Here is a 19,465-nt window from a genome sequence, read left to right as displayed (position 1 = left end):
CCCCACGGCTGAAAGGGTGAGCATGTTTGGTGCGACGGGGATTCGAACCCGCGACCCTCAAACTACGAGTCGAGCGCCTTAACCACCTGGTCACGCCGGACTCTAGAATACTGGACACGCCCATAATTTCTGAAGAAGTCTAAATATTTTGGATACCCCCCTTCCGAAAGAAAATAAAAATAAATGACATGTTTTTCACTCATTAACTTTCTAACTTCTGTGAAGAAGAAATGAATGGATGCTATATATTGCTTTGGATGCAAACTGTGCGAAGCAAAGATTTCCTAAGATGCATTTATAAATGCTGTGTGTGATATAGATAAATTTTGAAATTTCAAATTACGTCGAGTCATACTTGAAGTCCCTCTAGAGGTGAAACTGTTTAATGGCGGCTGTGACAAGTTTTAGGAAATGGCCCTGGTGTATTTGTTGTTGTTATTTCTGTTGGTGGTCATGATATTTCTTGCTTTGTTTGTTTTCTGATAAGTCACTTTTGTGTACTTACATACACGTCAACTTTAGCTGAAATAAATGTTCACTATTGTAAGAATATATGAACACAATATTAAAGATTTCACTTCGATGTTCGTTATAGTTCATCTTCTGTATCCTCTGTTTTTAATTTTATCGGTTTATTAAAACTAACACACTGCTGGTCCACTAAACCGAAAGCAGAAACCATATAAGTGTCTACCTCTCATTCTGTGTTCTTGAACTCAGAAGAGGCTAAAAAACAACATATAAGTATGTACCCTGAACACAACTCTCATTCTGTGTTCTTGAACACAGCTCAATATTACATGACAAAACCCTGAACACAACAATACAATGACAGTATGAACACAACTTAACATTACCTAGAACACAACTTAACATTACATAACAGTAGATTACCCTGAACACAGCTCAATATTACATGACAGTAGATTACCCTGAACACAACTTAACATTACGTAACAGTAGATTACCCTGAACACAGCTCAATATTTCATGACAGTAGATTACCCTAAACACAGCTCAACATTACATAACAGTAAATTACCCTGAACATTATATTGAATATATTTACTAGATTTCTAATAAAACATAAAGTTATTCCACAAACAATAATTTTATATTCAAGATTGCTAAGAAATTTCTTGAAATTGAAACAATTTTGAAATGTTTGTTTTTTGAATTTCGCGCAAAGCTACTCGAGGGCTATCTCCGCTAACCGTCCCTAATTTAGCAGTGTAAGACTAGAGGGAAGGCAGCTAGTCATCACCATTCACAGCCAACTCTTGAGCAACTCTTTTACCACCGAATAGTTGGATTGACTGTCATATTATAACGCCCCCACGGCTGGGAGGGCGATCATGTGTGGTGGGACCGGGATTCGAACCCACGATCCTCGGATTACGAGTCGAACGCCTTAACACGCTTGGCCATGCCGGGCCATTTTGAAATGAAACAATTAAGTACAATATACAAAAGTAATTATATTAATTCCATATAACTACCTGCACATACATTATCATTAGATTTCATGTACATTTTACAAAGGTAATAGACTTAGCTACAAGAGTGAACAACAAAGATCGTTTAAATACTAAACTTAGCTACAAGAGTGAACAACAAAGATCGTTTAAATACTAGACTTAGCTACAAGAGTGACCAACAAATATCGTTTAAATACTAGACTTAGCTACAAGAGTGAACAACAAAGATCGTTTAAATACTAGACTTAGCTACAAGAGTGAACAACAAAAATCATTTAAATACTAGACTTAGATACAAGAGTGAACAACAAAGATCGTTTAAATAATAGACTTAGCTACAAGAGTGAACAACAAAGATCGTTTAAATACTAGACTTAGCTACAAGAGTGAACAACAAAGATCGTTTAAATACTAGACTTAGCTACAAGAGTGAACAACAAAGATCGTTTAAATACTAGACTTAGCTACAAGAGTGACCAACAAAAATCGTTTAAATACTAGACTTAGCTACAAGAGTGACCAACAAAGATCGTTTAAATACTAGACTTAGATACAAGAGTGAACAACAAAGATCGTTTAAATACTAGACTTAGCTACAAGAGTGAACAACAAAGATCGTTTAAATACTAGACTTAGCTACAAGAGTGAACAACAAAGATCGTTTAAATACTAGACTTAGCTACAAGAGTGAACAACAAAGATCGTTTAAATACTAGACTTAGCTACAAGAGTGAACAACAAAGATCGTTTAAATACTAGACTTAGCTACAAGAGTGAACAACAAAGATCGTTTAAATACTAGACTTAGCTACAAGAGTGAACAACAAAGATCGTTTAAATACTAGACTTAGCTACAAGAGTGACCAACAAAAATCGTTTAAATACTAGACTTAGCTACAAGAGTGACCAACAAAGATCGTTTAAATACTAGACTTAGATACAAGAGTGAACAACAAAGATTGTTTAAATACTAGACTTAGCTACAAGAGTGAACAACAAAGATCGTTTAAATACTAGACTTAGCTACAAGAGTGACCAACAAAGATCGTTTAAATACTAGACTTAGCTACAAGAGTGAACAACAAAAATCGTTTAAATAATAGACTTAGCTACAAGAGTGAACAACAAAGATCGTTTAAATACTAAACTTAGCTACAAGAGTGAACAACAAAGATCGTTTAAATACTAGACTTAGCTAGAAGAGTGACCAACAAAGATCGTTTAAATACTAGACTTAGCTACAAGAGTGAACAACAAAGATCGTTTAAATACTAGACTTAGCTACAAGAGTGACCAACAAAGATCGTTTAAATACTAGACTTAGATACAAGAGTGAACAACAAAGATCGTTTAAATACTAGACTTAGCTACAAGAGTGAACAACAAAGATCGTTTAAATACTAGACTTAGCTATAAGAGTGACCAACAAATATCGTTTAAATACATATCAGAAACTAAACGTTTTCCTTCTTTTCCTGAACATACTCAGCGGTAATTTTACCAATTTACAATGCTAAAATCCAGTGTTCAATTCCTTGTGGTGCTCACACCAGATAGCACAATGTTGCTCTGCTCTGTAAACAAACTTTCTTAAAGCGTGCTCATATTCACACGAAAAATTATAATTAATTTCGCAAAGCGAGGACTTAAGGTTCTGTGGTTAATTTTTATAGTTACATTATGTCATTTGTGAACCAAGGTTAAGTGTGAATTAGCCCACATTTTATTCAAACCAACGTTAAATTAGGCAACTCAACAACCCTGTTTACGCCCAGAAATTAAATGGACGCTACGAAAGGATATCCAAAAGCCAAATAGGCTTAAGAATGTTGAAATATATGAGACACGAAAATTGAGGGAAAAAAAAAATGGAATTGAAAACTTCTTACAAAATGTGAAAATACGCATATTACTGATTTGTTTTCATGTTTATAGAATAATTATTACTATCAAAACAATACAGATTATAAGTAATGAACGATCTTAAATGAGTGATAAATTACGCGGCATGTTTCTTGTATGAGATAAATAAAATGTATTAATTTATTTCCATTGATTGCTTCATTCCTACATCAGTAGATGGCAGCACTATTTATTGTTTATGTGGAAAATAGTAACAAAGTCTAATTACCAACACACCGGTAAAACTTGCTCCCATGGTTACACAAACGATAGTTTATCTATAATTGCGAAAATGTCATTTAGCAAATTTTCAAAACATTGATCTGATTATTCTACAAATGTCATAATAATAAATAGATATAATACATTTTTTTAATTTATAATTTCTACTCTCTTAATACGCAGGAATGATAACTTGGAGATCGCGCGAACGATAGCTTGTTATGCTGTTTCATTTTCTTTTGCGCGTTTGGAATTCGCAAAACCGGTATGGTTCATAAGTCTTCCGAATATCAATACAGTTAATATGCGTATTAACTTCAAACTAAACGTGTATAATTGCATTGTTTTAATTGATAAAATTATGTCTTCTGTCTATTAATTACTTGAATTTAACAGAATTTATAAACCTTATAATTAATTTTTAATCGTTTATTGTATTCAAATAAATTATACATCCTTACTTTGTTGTTCTACAGGTTACTTAATGTTTGATGTTAGCATTTTTACGCTCTAGCTTACTTCAGTGCGTTTACCCTGACAACAAGGAAATATTTATCAGAATTGTTATGATAAAGTTTGATGCAAAACTAAACAGAATCTTCAATATCCGCGACTGTAATTAGATTTCTCGAATCGATCTAAAGATTGAGCTATGAGCTAAGAGTTCGTATTTAGAAAAAAAACAAACAACAACTCATAGCCGCTAGCTATGTCGCGGATAAAAATTACAACACAATTTATTTATTTCTAAATGGTCCTCACTTAATCTTTATTACAACATAATTGATAGTGAAAACTGTGAGAACAATGTTATTACCTGAGCACAAAGTGTTTTGATAAGATATAATTCTAGCAGGAAAAAAAAAAATGTTTATTATTTCTGAATGTTATTTCAGAAATCCAGGATGGCTCGGATACGAATTGCCAAAGCCACAAGTGGGGCAGCGTTTGTCAGCAAGAAGAAGGCAGCCGAAGCTAGGATAGCTGCCCAAGCTAGCGAAAATTATGTTGAAGAGAAGGATGAAGACATGTTTGAATTACAGCATCATCATCTCCTCCGCTGTCTGGAGAAAACCACGGTTAGTGTCCTTTATATTATTTTAAATATGATTAAACATCAGCTATATATACAGTAATTCTTACATCACTCGACAATAATTTGTTTGTTTTTTAAGAAAATGTATTACTTTAAATTGTTTGTTTTTGAATTTCGCAAAAGCTATCTGCGCTAGCCGTCCCTAATTTAGCAAAGACTAGGGGGAAGGAAGCTCTTCATCATCACCCACAACTCCTTGAACACAGAAGATAGCCCAATGTGGCTTTGTTTTAAAAAAGCAACGCAACTGGCGGGGATTTTAGGAGTTAGACGATATTAAATGACACAGAACAAACATGACGTGAAGGCATGATTTACAACTATCCCTATGATTTTCTTTTCCACAACTTGCTTAAATGTTTTCCTCGAATCTGTGTTTCTAATGACTTTTAGACCCAACTATGTCACATTTTTTTACCTTTAGATCAGACCTGGTCTGAGTTCGTGTAAGAAAATCTTCTATAACCCTGAAGGAATCTAATCATAACTATATTTATTTAGGTTTAACGAGGTTTGTAAAGAAAACCGACAATCAAATTTCACCCTTTTCCGTCTTCGTCAGGGTTTGGTCCATGTTTTGGACCAAGGGTTGAGGGGTCTCGTTCATCGTAAATTTCTTCCTTCCTCCTTGGAATCGTTATTTCTTGTACTGTAGCTGATTCTTCATAATAGCCTAGGATTCAGTTACAGTGCAAAAAAAAAAAAAACAATACTCGGCCCAATTGGTTCGGTTTGTTTTGAATTTCGCACGAGGGCTAACTGCACTAGCCGTTCCTAATATAGCAGTTATAAACTAGTTAATAGTGAAATTGGCCATTACATGATAACGACCCTACGGCTGAAAGAGCGGGGATGTTTGGTGACAGCAATTCGAACCCGCGACCCTCAGGTTGCGAGTCGAGAGCCTTGATCGCCAGACCATGCCCTGCACGAGTTCTTTGGCAATTCGAAATGGAATTTTCAAACGAAATGGTACCTTACGCATGCAAGACTATATAACCAGGTTAAAAATACCTGGTACCTTACGCATGCAAGACTATATAACCAGGGAAGAAATACCTGGTACCTTACGCATGCAAGACTATATAACCAGGGGAGAAATACCTGGGCATGCAAAAAATACCTGGTACCCTTGCAAGACTATATAACCAGGGAGAAATACCTGGTACCTTACGCATGCAAGACTATATAACCAGGGGAGAAATACCTGGTACCTTACGCATGCAAAACTATATAACCAGGGGAGAAATACCTGGTACCTTACGCATGCAAAACTATATAACCAGGGGAGAAATACCTGGAATCGAGGTGTAGCCGTCACTGATCTTGAACTTCTGACTAAAGAAAAATAGTCAGTCAGCAACACCGGCCACAACAAAGGTATTTTCAAGCTATTTGAACCGCATAACAAAATTGACTGGTATTATTATATTGTGCCTACTAAACCTGTGTTTAATAGCATCTTGTTTCGAACCCCAGCCGAAAGTGATTAACTCTAGGACACGCCCAAACCCTCATCATATCCATACATATTAAGGTCCGATCGAATTTTAACTTAGGCTTATCTCTAGATACAAACTTTGAAAGTTATTAAATTGATGTGTGTTTCGAAATTTTTAATTAACTAATGCATTCTTACTTCTACGACGCTCTCCAGTGGCTCAGCAGTAATTCTGGGGGCTTATAACACCAAAAATCAGGTTATGATATCCCCGGTCACAACACAAATAACCCATTGTGTAGCTTTGTGATTCAAAACAAACAAAAAATTTCCCTTGGCCTAGAATTAGATATAAATAAATGTTATAATTTTTAGTATTTTCAATTAACAGTTACCTAGTACAAAAGAAAAAAGTTTTAATATATATTGGTTTAGTTATTTTAACATACATCTATTGGGGGTAGTTATTTAAACTGACACCACATGTATATCGTAATAATACAGTATCAACGTTCAAACAGCTTAGTAACTTAAAGTAACATTCCAACTCTATTTGGCATTGCTCGGACGAAAATGGTTCTAAATATCGTATTTTTAAAATTAAATCAACCATATTAACCGTTATTCTTTTGCAAAAAAAAAATATTTATTTATCCTAAATAAATGTTTCCATCTCAATCAATAAAACTATGTCCGAAATAAATAAAAATTTGCTCAAGCTGTATTAACTAAATCAAAACCGGGTGCATCACTCCTGCTTCTTGGCTGTGCTTTGCATGACATTTCAAGTTTCCTAAACAAAATTCCCTACCTTTAAGTATCCTGATTTCTACTGTATGGCCAAATATTCTGACTTTATTATTGTCTCGTTTAACGAAGAACTGATTTATTATATTCTCGTTACAACAAAACGTAAATGAAAATTTGCCGATACCAAACGTTTTGTAAAGTTCTCATATAGCTGTTTCTTGCGAGTACACGCAAGCAAAGCCAAAGATGTGTTTGAAGGAAACCTATTTAGTTGATTGAAGGTGCGTGCATATTTGAGATAAAGCACCAACCTTTTTCAGTTAAGGGGAGTTAGATAGTATATATGTATGTGTAGAAAAAAAGAAACGGAAAGAGCGCAAATGAAAACTCCACAAAATTTATAAATCGTTTTTAACTCACTTATTACTATAGCATCTAAGAACATAAGGGTAATGGCACTGATTACTATAACATCTAAGAATATATGCAGAGAGGTGCTTATTACTATAACATTTAGAAACACATGCAGAGAGGTGCTTATTACTATAACATCTAAGAATACATGTAGAGAGGTGCTTATTACTATAACGTCTAAGAACACATGGAGAATTGTACTGATTACTATAACATTTGATAAGATATGGAGAGAGGCTCTGAGTACTCTAATATCTAATAACATATGGAGAGTGGCACCGATTACTGTCACATCAAATAACATAAGGAGAATAGCACTGATTACTGTCACATCTAATAACATATGGAGAGTAGCACTGATTAGTATAACATCTAATAACATATGGAGAGTAGCACTGATTAGTATAACATCTAATAACATAAGGAGAGTGGCAGTGATTACTGTTGTTGTTCTGAATTAAGCACAAAGCTACACAATGGACTATCTGTGCTCTGCCCACCACCGGTATCGAAACCCGGTTTTTAGCGTTGTAAGTCCGCAGACATACCGCTGAGCCACTGGAGGGCCTGATTACTGTTACATCTAATAATATATGGAGAGTGATATTACTCACTATAACGATATAATGAAGTCTATAATCATACTGCGCATATGTTAAGTGTACCATTTTAGTGTTGATACCAGTTCTTTCCTTTTTTCAGGACCGAGAATTCGTGGAAGTAGAACATCCAATTCAGTCTAACAGAACCTCTTCCTTCTCACCGCCTCCATCTCCTGTTCCTACAATATCTTCCAAAAAAAGCCGTATTTTATCTTCATGTTGCGGGAGACGATGCAACCGTAAAAAATATCTGGTAAAAAACAAACTCCAAGGTTACATTACATCGGAATGATCTTGTCCGGACACTTGTTTCCATAATAATCATATATATAATAGTTAAAACATTGGCATTCATTTCCTTGTTATTTTATTTGCAAATTACACTTAATACTGCAAGATGGTACTTGGCTGATGTGTTCCTATCGTCATTAAATAAATTAAAATATTGTATCAAAGATACAAAATTAATTCAATCTAACGTGTTGTGTATAAAAATATTATTTCTAGACTTATTTCAGTTTTCCCAATATTATCATCGTTAGATTGTTAATCTGGGAAAATAGAGGTCGCCACAATTAAACTCACTAAAAAATGCGATTTCTAAATTGATTTCGATTTCCCTACATCATTGATGGATTATTAATCAGAGAAATATTAGTACCTACAGATAATTCAATTCATAAAAAAAATTCTACATATTGATTTCTGAAGGTTTTTTTTATTTCTATTCGGTTCGGGTTTGATATAAGGATAATTACAGATAATATTTTTACTTGATAACGAACAATTTATTGAATTAAACAATTGTTGTTCTTCTGCTCTCAAATCATTCCGTCACAAAGATAGTCTAACTAATTGATTAAATTAGTTATTGGAATTATTCTAGGGCTCTCATTTCCCATCTACACGTAGATGTATTTTGTGTATGTGTATATATTTATATCACATTATTCATACCTACATAAATATGTTTATTTCAAGTGTGATTGTCATGTTATTAATATTCATCAAACAAAGATTTAATTCTTTTAATCAAAATACTAAGTTCAATTTTTATATATTTTACTTCTTTTTTCTACCACGGTTACTACAACGAATTAACCTTTGAACTCAGGTAACGACAAGAGCGAATAAAATAAACTGTATTTGAGTGCAGTATACAGAAACTATTTGGAAGTAGGCCTAAATTAATCACCATGGGTTAGCTTTTAAAAAAACCTCCCAATGGCTCAGTAGTAAATCTTAAGGCTTATCACACAACAAACGGGTTTCGATAACCGGGTGGGCACAGCATAGATAGCCAATTGTGTAGTTTGAGTTTAACTACAAACAAAGTTGAAAACCTCATTATAATTGCTGTCTAAAATTTAACTTTTTGGTACTAATGTATTGGAAACTTCAACAGTTTATCATAATAAGGGCTTATTTATTTATCACTTACATCACTCTAGCTGCTAACAATGTTTTGACCTTAATTACAGTAATTTTTGCCAATTCAGAAAAGCTTGTGAAATTTAAGTTAAGTCTAAACCCATTTATTAAGCACCAGTGCAAAACATTGGTTATATTAATATTTAATTATTACTATTATACCTAAAAATTGTTTTATATAAATGAAAATCTAAAATGTAACCTATTTAATTAAAATAAAAAAACTTTAAACGATATAGTATCGGCAACGCATTAACTCGCTGACCTTGTCTCTTTTTCTTTTTTTTTTTTTTGTATACGCTCAAAAATATATACGTTCATTTTTATTACCAGATCCTACCATAAGCATAAAATAATTCTTCACTTAACTTCTTAAGAGTTCTGTTTTTACGTGTTTTTTTAATTTCGTGCAAAGCTACACGAGGGCTATCTGTGTTAGCCCTCCATAATTTAGCAGTGTAAGCTAAGCTATAGGGAAGGCAGCTAGTCATCACCACCCACTGCCAACTCGTAGGCTACTCTTTTGCTGACGAATAGTGGGATTACCCATCATATTATAATGCCCGAAGTCAAACGCCCTAACTACCTGGCCCTGCCAGGGTACTTATGAAGAGAGAAGGGGAAAAGGGGATTCCAAAAGTTGCACTTAAAGTACAACCTGGCATTTAAGGTGAAATATCCTGACTAATACGAAATGTCCACATTGAATACAGATTGTATGAAGAATAAAACTATCAATGCTTAGGATATCTGAAATCTTGAAACGTATGAAAACTGCTTGGATATTCTAAAGATGTGAAAAAAATTCCTTTTTTCTTCTTTTTTTGTAGCCTTTAAACTTTGGAAGTAATTTATGTTTCGAATACAATCTTATGCATATATTCAATCTGTTTGAAAACAACAAGAAGGCTACAACGGCTGTAAGTAAAAGGACGAAAATTATAAACATATATATATACATGTGTTTGTCTTACTTGTTCAAATAAACCTCGCCGTAAACTCGCATGCCAATTAGTCAAGTGAAAAGTTACCACGCGCAAAAATATATTTTTATGGTTTGAATATCCCGCAGAGCTACATGATGGTTATCCCGCGATAATCATTCTTAACTTAGTAGTGATAAAACAGAATGGAGGTAGCTAGTCAACACTACCACCGCCAACTCTTAGGATACTCTTTTACCAAAAAAAATAGTGGGATTAATGTAGTATTACAATGCCCCCGAGACTAAAAGGGCGAGTTTGCTCAGTGTGACGAGGATTCAAATCCGCATATTCTTAGATTGCGAGTCAAGCGCCCTAACCACTAGGCCATGCCAGACCCAAACTTTTATATATTGACTGTGAACACATGAAAAACAAATTGGCTTTAAAAATAATGTTATTATAATGGAACTTGTGATGTATATATCAAAACTCGGATATTAGAAACTACCGCAGCGATCATAACTAGGTGATATTTTTATAATTAGGCTGTATTTTTATAGCTTACCAATAAAAATAACAATTTATGATTACATAGAAATGTAATCGTAAGGTTTAAGCAATTGAAATTACAAAAGAAAAGAATAGCTTCAAATATAAAACAATCAAAAAACAAGCTTAGAAAAATTATGTTTTCCTTTAGTGAAAATGTCCTGAGTGATGCAACAGAAAAGTAAGGCACTTTCAATGCTAGCTACTTCTACAAAGAAATGCTTCGATAAAATTTATTCTGATGTATTGCTATAATTACAGCTCATTTTAAAAATAAAATTTCAAAAAATCCTTTATCTCATGAATGGTAACTGTTTTAAATACCAAGTGTGAGTACACTATTGTAGAACTGTCAGACAATTCTAAAAAAAGTCATAGGCCTAATAGCCTTCCGCAGGAACTAGCGGTTAAACTTTCCCGGATAGCGGATATTTCTGATAATCCTGTAAATTATTCTAGTTTATCGAATCATTTCGGTACTTTATTTACATAAACAAGCTCATTATCTGTTTACCGACAAACTAGTGAACAAATTCAATTTACAAGTGTTGAATTTTACTTACAGCAGTTTTGTAGCATAAGTATTCCACAGTTTGTTTTTTACGTTTTATAATTGTAACTGAAAATGCACGAAAACGTTTACACTAATAGTTTATCTACATACAATGTTAAAGTTAGGGTTAACGATCCAGAGATTTTTCAGCTTCTAATGCAGGAAAACAGAAGCTGACGTAAGCTAATTACACATGTTTAGAAACTATTTATTCAAAATCAACGAAGAAATATTTTTAACACCAATTCTCAAACATTTCTTTCATAAATTAAAAAATATATACTTTATTGTGTTTTCTTTGCACTGCTTGGTTTCTTCCAAAATTATTGCTTTTAAGACATACTAAAAATACATTTAATTCATTTTTTGTTTAGAAATAGTGATTGTTGCCTTACTGAATGTTAGTATAATTAAATATGAAATGTTTCTCTAATAGATAAGTTTCTACGATTTGTTTCAGTGCGTTTAAGACTGTCTATAAAAATAAAAGAAATGTAATATTCAATTACATCAAACCTAAATATAATTACTCCCGTGCAAAATCGCTTACCGTGCTGGACCTACAAATAAAGTAGTTTGTTTGTTTTTGAATTTCTCGCAAACCTACACGAGGGCTATCTGCGCTAGCTATCCGTAATTCAGTAGTGTAAGACTAGAGCGAAGGCAGCTAGTCATCACCACCCACCGCCAACTCTTGGGCTGCTCTTTTACCAATGAATAATGGGATTGATCGTAACATTATAGCACTCCTACGGCTGAAAGGGCGAGCATGTTTGGTGCGACGGGAATTCGAACCCGCAACCCTCAGATTACGAGTCGAGCGCCTTAATCACCTGGCCGTGAAGGGGATTACAAATAAAGTTTTCCAACTGTCGAGTTTCAGAGTATGCAAAAAAAAAACTACAATGTATTAAACTCAGTTCACAAAACCGTAAATTGTGTATTGTGATTTCTTTCTAGATAGTATCATTTACTGTAAGAAAGTTCTGATTGGTAGTAGTGGTTACTAGTTTCTTGAAATGGCAAAAGACACATAAAAACTTTCCGGGTTAAACATATCAATTTGAAAAACTTGTCGTTGTTGCTGTTTGTTTTTTACAAACAAGAAGAAAGTATATTATTACGTTGTTTTATTAAATCTAGTTTATTAAACTTCGTAATTTCATATATAGTGCTATACAATTATAAGAATCGGGTTCATTTGAAGTGTTCTTTACGAACATGTATCCATGAGTATTACCTAGTATCTATCCCTCTACGTATTATTCACACTGTTCGTATATTTACATTCTGGGAACATCCAAAGGCCACTTATTACATACAACATTGAATGAAAGTAAGAGAAAGAAAGAAATATTGTTTCATCAAATCAACATTTTTTATCTTATTTTAGCATCCTGTTCGAGACGTCCCCTCATATTTTAGTTGGTAACATAAAATTATTGGCATAAAAATGTTCGTCATCCATTTTTATATAAATCTTAATATTATTATTGTCACATATGTTTAGAAAGTTGTCGTAGTATTTTATTAAAAATTGTTATTTAAAGTATTCTCACCCGTGATACTTAGAAAAACTGTCTTTATTTTAAGTTTAACATTCGCTTGAAACAGAATCTGCCTATTTTCTCGACAGCAGCACAAAGAAATTGCAACCACTGAACAAGAAGAAGAACTGAACGACATTCAAGTCCGAGTGTCCAATAGAACACCCACTTCCGCTGACCATCGCCAGCATCATGTTGTCTCCATGTCTCGTTCTAGTCTCAACAATCCTACTCCTCTGGTTACAACAGTAAATACACCGCCAGGTGGTGGAGGTAACGTCACCACAACAGTTATTGCAATGCCAACAGAAAATTCTAACTCAGGTGCAGGACTCATGTATGCTGAAACATATCCATCTCAAGAACCCGTAGTGCGTATATCAGCACTCTAACGTGAAGTGGTTCTTTAGAATCCATGTACAATTACTGTATCTCGATGATTGACTGAACTGTCTCGATACTTCCATACGTTGCAAGTCGGAGGGATAGGTGTACACGTTGTGATTCACATGTAAATTACGGTTGTGATAATTAGGATTCACGGTTACTAGTCCTCTGATGTGCTATTTAACTTAAAGCAGGCAAGAGAGTGAAATATTGGAAATAACACTTACGGAAAATGACGAAAGTTAAGCTGTACTCCTTGTATGGTATGAAACGTTGAAATAATTTAGTGTATTACAGATGAAACAAGCGTGTGATCCAGATATCTGATCAAATATCTATTGCAAAGTTAACACAAATTCTATAAACCAGTTGCAATTTTAAGGCAGCTATGTATATTTTTTGCATGATAAAAAAAAAATCGGTGTTCAAAATGTCACGATACCACTGACAATAGTTGGAAAACACATTCTCGCTGCAGAATATGAAACCAACGAGTCAGAATGGGTCATCTAGAAATAACCTTTTGTGTATAGTTCTCTGCATACTGTTTCAAACTCGGTTTATGTTATATAGGATTTCAATTATGCCCCCTCACCCACATGGTGCTCTGCCTTCCTGTGTATATATACATATATATATACAGATAGTGTATGTTGTGGTGGAAAATTTGCGTTTTATTAGATTAGTGAACAGATTGGATCTCGTGAAAATTTGAATCTGTTGAAGATATGTGATATGTTGAAGCCCAGAATTAAGTCTGCTAATATTATATGGTATAAGGATTTTAGGTTTGGCCAACTAGATTCTATATCATTGAAACCGAATGTAAGGTATTGATCCACAAAACCTTAGGTCTTAGAAAATTGAGTCAATTATGAGCTGCCGTGGGTTTCAAATGTCTCAAAAAGGATAATGTATTTAAAATGCAGAAAATTTGACATTTCTATAAAGTAAGATGCTTTTTAGTGTACAATAGAATCAAATCCCTCTAAGGCTTCCTTCTAAAACAAGGTAATCTACTTAATAACAAGAACTTTTGTAACACACCCGTTGTATATTTTCCAAGTACAATGAGTAACTCCATACCCGTGTACAAGTCAGAATGGTGAAAAACCAAGCTTATGGAAGTTTGTGTAAAATAAAGATCGAAAGTTAGATTTGTACAGAATGGAGTTAATGTTTCTACAAATCGACACGCTTAAAGATGGATTAATACAGTTGTACTTGGGAAATATTAAAATATTAAACTTTTCGAGATTCAAATAGTTGGAGTTGCGCATAAGTGTAGCATGACATTATACTTTTAACGGTAGGAAATTAGCGGTTGTTCCAACTTTTGAAAGGAATAGAATTCCAAGTATATTCCGTATCTTATATTAGTGAGACATAGTAAATCTTACTACAATTAAAATATAAGAAAACGAAACATTAGTTGTAAGTCTGTCGTATTAAATTATGAGTTATGCAAGTGATCCTTCTTCTTGAAGAATGTGTGTATTTATCTTACCTCATAATGATGGCTACTTTTGAGTGTCTCCAATAAGAATGTATAGAAACTATTCGCTTTGGATATTCCTTTGATTCATGTCGCTTTATCTTTCCTTAATAAAGTGTGTAATATTTTTCCAAACTTACTAATAATACATTTAACATCGCCATCAAGCATTTAAACGCTTTGTGCTGACTTTTACATTTCTATGGTGTTTATCCTTTCTCTCTGTTTGCCTTGAATGGTGTTCTTGTTTCAAATCATATTTAATGAGTGCCAAATATGTGTAAGCTTCTTTCGAAATCCTTACACCATTTTAGACAATCTCTTAAATACGATTCTCTGCTTCTATAGCATCTTTTGAAAACTCAATATTAATGTTTGAAAAATTATCTGTGACAAGTCTGATCCAAAATATCTTTCTAGTTACACCGACTACTAGAATTTTTTAAAATATTTTTTGTGTTAAAACATGTAAGTTTCTTTTTATCTTATTTGACTTATCTTTATAATAATTCATGAATAATTCATAATACTGTATTAAAAGAACTTTCAATTGTTTAAGAAAATCTGTCCAAGTAGAAACTGATATTTACCCGAATACTCGTTGATGAGATAGTATTACTTTTTTTTTTTTTTTGCAAATAAACAAATAATAAAATATGTCCTTGGTATAACAATTTGAATACTCAATGATATTAAGTACCTAGAAGGACACGTTACATAATAATGCCAATATTATGTTAAACTCAGGAACTCAAATTTAAGTAAAAACAGTAAATTTAAATTGATGGAGCTTACAAATATTGTTCAGAACGGCTCTTTTGTGGGTTTATACACTTACATTTAACCTCTTTTGTTGCCTAACAACCAACGAAACTTTTTGTGTGTGTGTGTGTGCACTGAAAACTTATCTAGTTGCTAAGGGATCTAATCAACTTTCATAAAGCCAGTTAAAACTGTAATGTTGACCAGCACCTCACTCTAAGAGCACCAGTTATCTAAGAAGAGGAACTGAAAAATCAAAAGTTAATATGCTCTTAGAGAGAAAATAAAAAAGTTAAGGCTGAACTGGGGCGTTGATCAATGTCTTTTCTCGAGCAGCCATCATCATGAAACTGAAATTGATCAAACAAACGACAATATGCTCGTAAAGGGGAAATAAAAGAGGTTAAAGGCATATCTGCAACGTTAATCAATATCTTTTCTAGAGCAACCATTTTGATGAATAAGGAAACTGAGATGTTAAAGGTCTATATTCCGTAAAAGGAAATAAAAGGAGTTAAAGGTAATGCATTAACAAATACTATGATAATTAGGCGGATGTTTTAATAAAGCCAAGCGTAAGAAGGTAAAGCTAATTTTGAATTTTGTTATATAAACATTGGGAATATGTTTATATATATATATATATATATATTGTTTATTTTCAGCAATAAGATGAATAATTCATACTGATACAGTTAGCAGTCCTAGGCCTGAACAATCTTCAAGTTCATTAACAATACCTGAAAGCTGGTGTAAGATTGTTTAAATGTGTAATTATGCATGTTTGTCAAGTACTTTATCCTTACCAGATGCTTAAAATTATATTAAAAATAGTGCTCAAAATGTTATGGATAGAATCCTCTAAATCATTGTATAATGGTGATTAAATAGGTGGGAAAAAACTTCATGTTATTTAAAATTTTGAAAATAAGATGTACATTATATTTATTTGTATTTTTCCCTTCTTTTTGTATTCTTGCTGTGTGTGAGTTACTATGGTAAACAAAGTTGCATTCAACCGAAACGCTACGTGGTTTCACAACCATTAGCTGCGATGAAACGTACATATCGTTAACATGGCTCAGTTTAAAGATGTTTCGTACACAGCGTCTCAGATCAGCCATACAAGAAATGGACAGTGTAAATTGATTTTATAGAGATGAAACATTTTTCTATTACATAATCATGTCTGTTAAGTTCAAACAGACGTAACTAGTTAAGCAACACTCGTAATATCTAGCTCGTAACGCACATAAGCATTATTTTCGCGAGCAAAAACGAATGGCAGTTACATTTTTATTCTTTTCGGTGAAATCCAGTTGAAACTAACATGAAATCCAAATAATATATATTGCAATATCAAAACAAATCTTCTGTGTAGATGTTAAATTTACACAATATCTTAACTTTTATCCGATTAAACTATGTACAATATTACGCTAAAAATAACACTATTCAACAGATTAAATAGTGCACGGTAAGACATCAAAAGCAAAAATATTCAAGACTTTTTAATTAATATTATGGCAGGCGGGACTTTGAATTTTCACTGCAGTTTGATTAAAATATTTAAAGTAATTATATTTTAAACCCATATAATATTTTTAAACAATAACTTTCTGCTTCCAGACGAATAACTTATTTTCGTCTAATTTCTCTTTTGGCAGTTACCCAAAAAAACAAAACAAAACAAAAAAAAACAGAAGAGATATTTATATTTTGGCGGAAATTTAAAAACCGATGTTTTAACTCGAGCATCATTTCCAAGAAAGCCTAGTGAGGGTAAATAGATTTCACGGGCCTTACTATATATTGTGAAAGCCAAAATGAGTCACAATTACGAAAATAAATAAAGACCAAAAATAGCCGCATATATATTACCATAAGAATTTCCTACTAGAAATTTCATTATGATTACTCTGTGAATTCAATTGCTAAATGTACTCCTATATATTTAGATATAAAAATCATTAAATTTGAAAGAAAGATATTTACAAACTTGATGATGCAAGCCCGTTTCTAGTGAGCGCAAGAAAATTCGTGTTAATTGATCAAACAAGTGTCAGATGTCGCTTCTAGGAGATATCGCCGAAAAAAAATTAGTAGAAGCAAATCCAGCAAATAAAAACAAAACGAGTTTTCGTTATTGACATTATTATAATTATTATTACAATATTTTCATGCAAATCCGAATTGGAAAAAGAAACTTATTTCTAAAAAATATATACTTTTATTTGCGATCAAGACATTATAATTAGACAATATGCATATTTTATGGTACATTGACGTAATGACAAATAGCAAATTGGGTTATTTGTTATGTTTTTTATCTTTCAGTAAAATCACTCAGAATTAATTTTATGAGCTCTTATTTTCAAAACTATCGTGAATTTAATGCAATGCTTATAAAGGGACTTCTAGGGGGAAACAATTCTCTTTGGACCGAAAAATCGTATATTTAGCAACTCTTCATTATATTTACTGTACGTTACACATTATTCGTATTATACATAAACATTTACTGTAGAATGACGACAGTGAAAATTATTATTATACCTTTCCATTTTAACATTATAAAGTCGATGTACATTTCATGAAACTGATACTTTAAACAACACGCTTGCTTTTACATATATATATATATATATATATATATATATATATACTGCCATTCCAAAATTTCAAGTTCTGGTGAAAAATGTTACTTCTCATTTGGAAGACCCGAGCCCTAAAGCTTGTTTACATTGTATTTGTAAGTTTTCAACGATTCCTATTTTTCTATGTAAACAAATACTGCCAGCAATCTGATTAATCTAAGTTTTAGAGCCTTTTTCTAAACAAAATTCACTTCTAAGAACAGTCACTGAAAAGTCTAAAGATCGTGTATGTCCCCGCATTGAGCAGGTGTGTGTGTTAAAGCTATTCCTCTTTATGACTGAAAACAACACTGCTTGTGTCAGGTTTAACTTAACATTTTCAATTCTCCCTAGTTACATATGTGAATTTGTTTATCCGTACTGTTTGGAACACCTTGTTACACAGTTTCTCATATACCACATTTACTTATAAATGCGTGGATAGAGACTTTCCTAAACAATCAAACCAAAAGCAAAACATGGTGTACCTCAATTTACAATTGTATTTTTAATAAGCCGGTGAAAGAGCTTTTTGTAAAGACAAGTCTGGAACTAGCTTTTATTTTCTCTCTCTCTCTCCCACTCACCTATTACAAGTAACAGCTCATTATAATATAATGGGTTTAATTGTGCTAGCAATTCTGAAATTGTTTATTAAGTTTGTCTCTGTGCTCTTAAAACTATTTTTTTTATATGTATATTTGTTCTGAAAACTGTACAAATTCCAGTTTCACTGTAATTTCAAAGCTGTTGCCAATAAAATTTTAAGACTGACAATCACTTCTGGGGCTCATTGTTATTTTATGACATATTTATATTGTTTAAATTACGTAAACAAGTTGTTGTGCTTTTCATAACACTAACAGCATCCCTATTGTTGGGATCACGTATAAAGACAGGTCACTGTGCCTATTGTAACAGTAAACACACTTCTTCTGCTGAAATCAGGCTTAGGTAGGAACCGTTATACCATAAACACATTCTATTTTTGAAATCAAATTTAGAAAGGGGTAACTATAATAGAGGTATCGCAGGGTTTACGAAAGATATTTGGTCTCGGAAAACGTAAATTGAAAACACTTGTCACATTAGTTTAAAAATACTGAAGTACAGGATGCATTTCTAACCCACATTTTGTAGTCACACTCACGTGACATTTCTGTCCAATATGTTTGCGTAGGAGCTATCTTGAAGAGACGTGACTCAATGGAGTGATGCCTTATCTGAGATTTCGCCAACAGCCTTCTATTAAATTCGAATTATGTGGTAGTGAA

At 32.9% G+C, this 19,465-nt stretch overlaps 1 protein-coding gene across 2 annotated transcripts in view; it reads left to right on the top strand.

The window, feature by feature from the left end:
- Positions 1-18,971, top strand: part of LOC143251046 (potassium voltage-gated channel protein Shal-like) — a 456,480-nt gene extending 437,509 nt beyond the window's left edge. Inside the window, exons 3-5 of one of the 2 annotated variants that reach the window (XM_076502370.1) lie at positions 4,499-4,681; positions 8,006-8,158; positions 13,004-18,971. In XM_076502370.1, coding sequence (XP_076358485.1) covers positions 4,499-4,681; positions 8,006-8,158; positions 13,004-13,303 — 636 coding nt within the window. In that variant the 3' untranslated portion in view covers positions 13,304-18,971. Of the gene's footprint in view, positions 1-4,498; positions 4,682-8,005; positions 8,159-13,000 lie in introns of both variants that reach the window. The other variant, XM_076502369.1, reaches the window with a different exon arrangement.
- Positions 18,972-19,465: the final 494 nt, after the last annotated feature.

This window comes from Tachypleus tridentatus, chromosome 5 (assembly GCF_004210375.1).
Source record: "Tachypleus tridentatus isolate NWPU-2018 chromosome 5, ASM421037v1, whole genome shotgun sequence".
Classification (NCBI taxonomy): Eukaryota; Metazoa; Arthropoda; class Merostomata; order Xiphosura; family Limulidae; genus Tachypleus; species Tachypleus tridentatus.
This window is presented reverse-complemented; position numbering and strand designations above follow the sequence as displayed.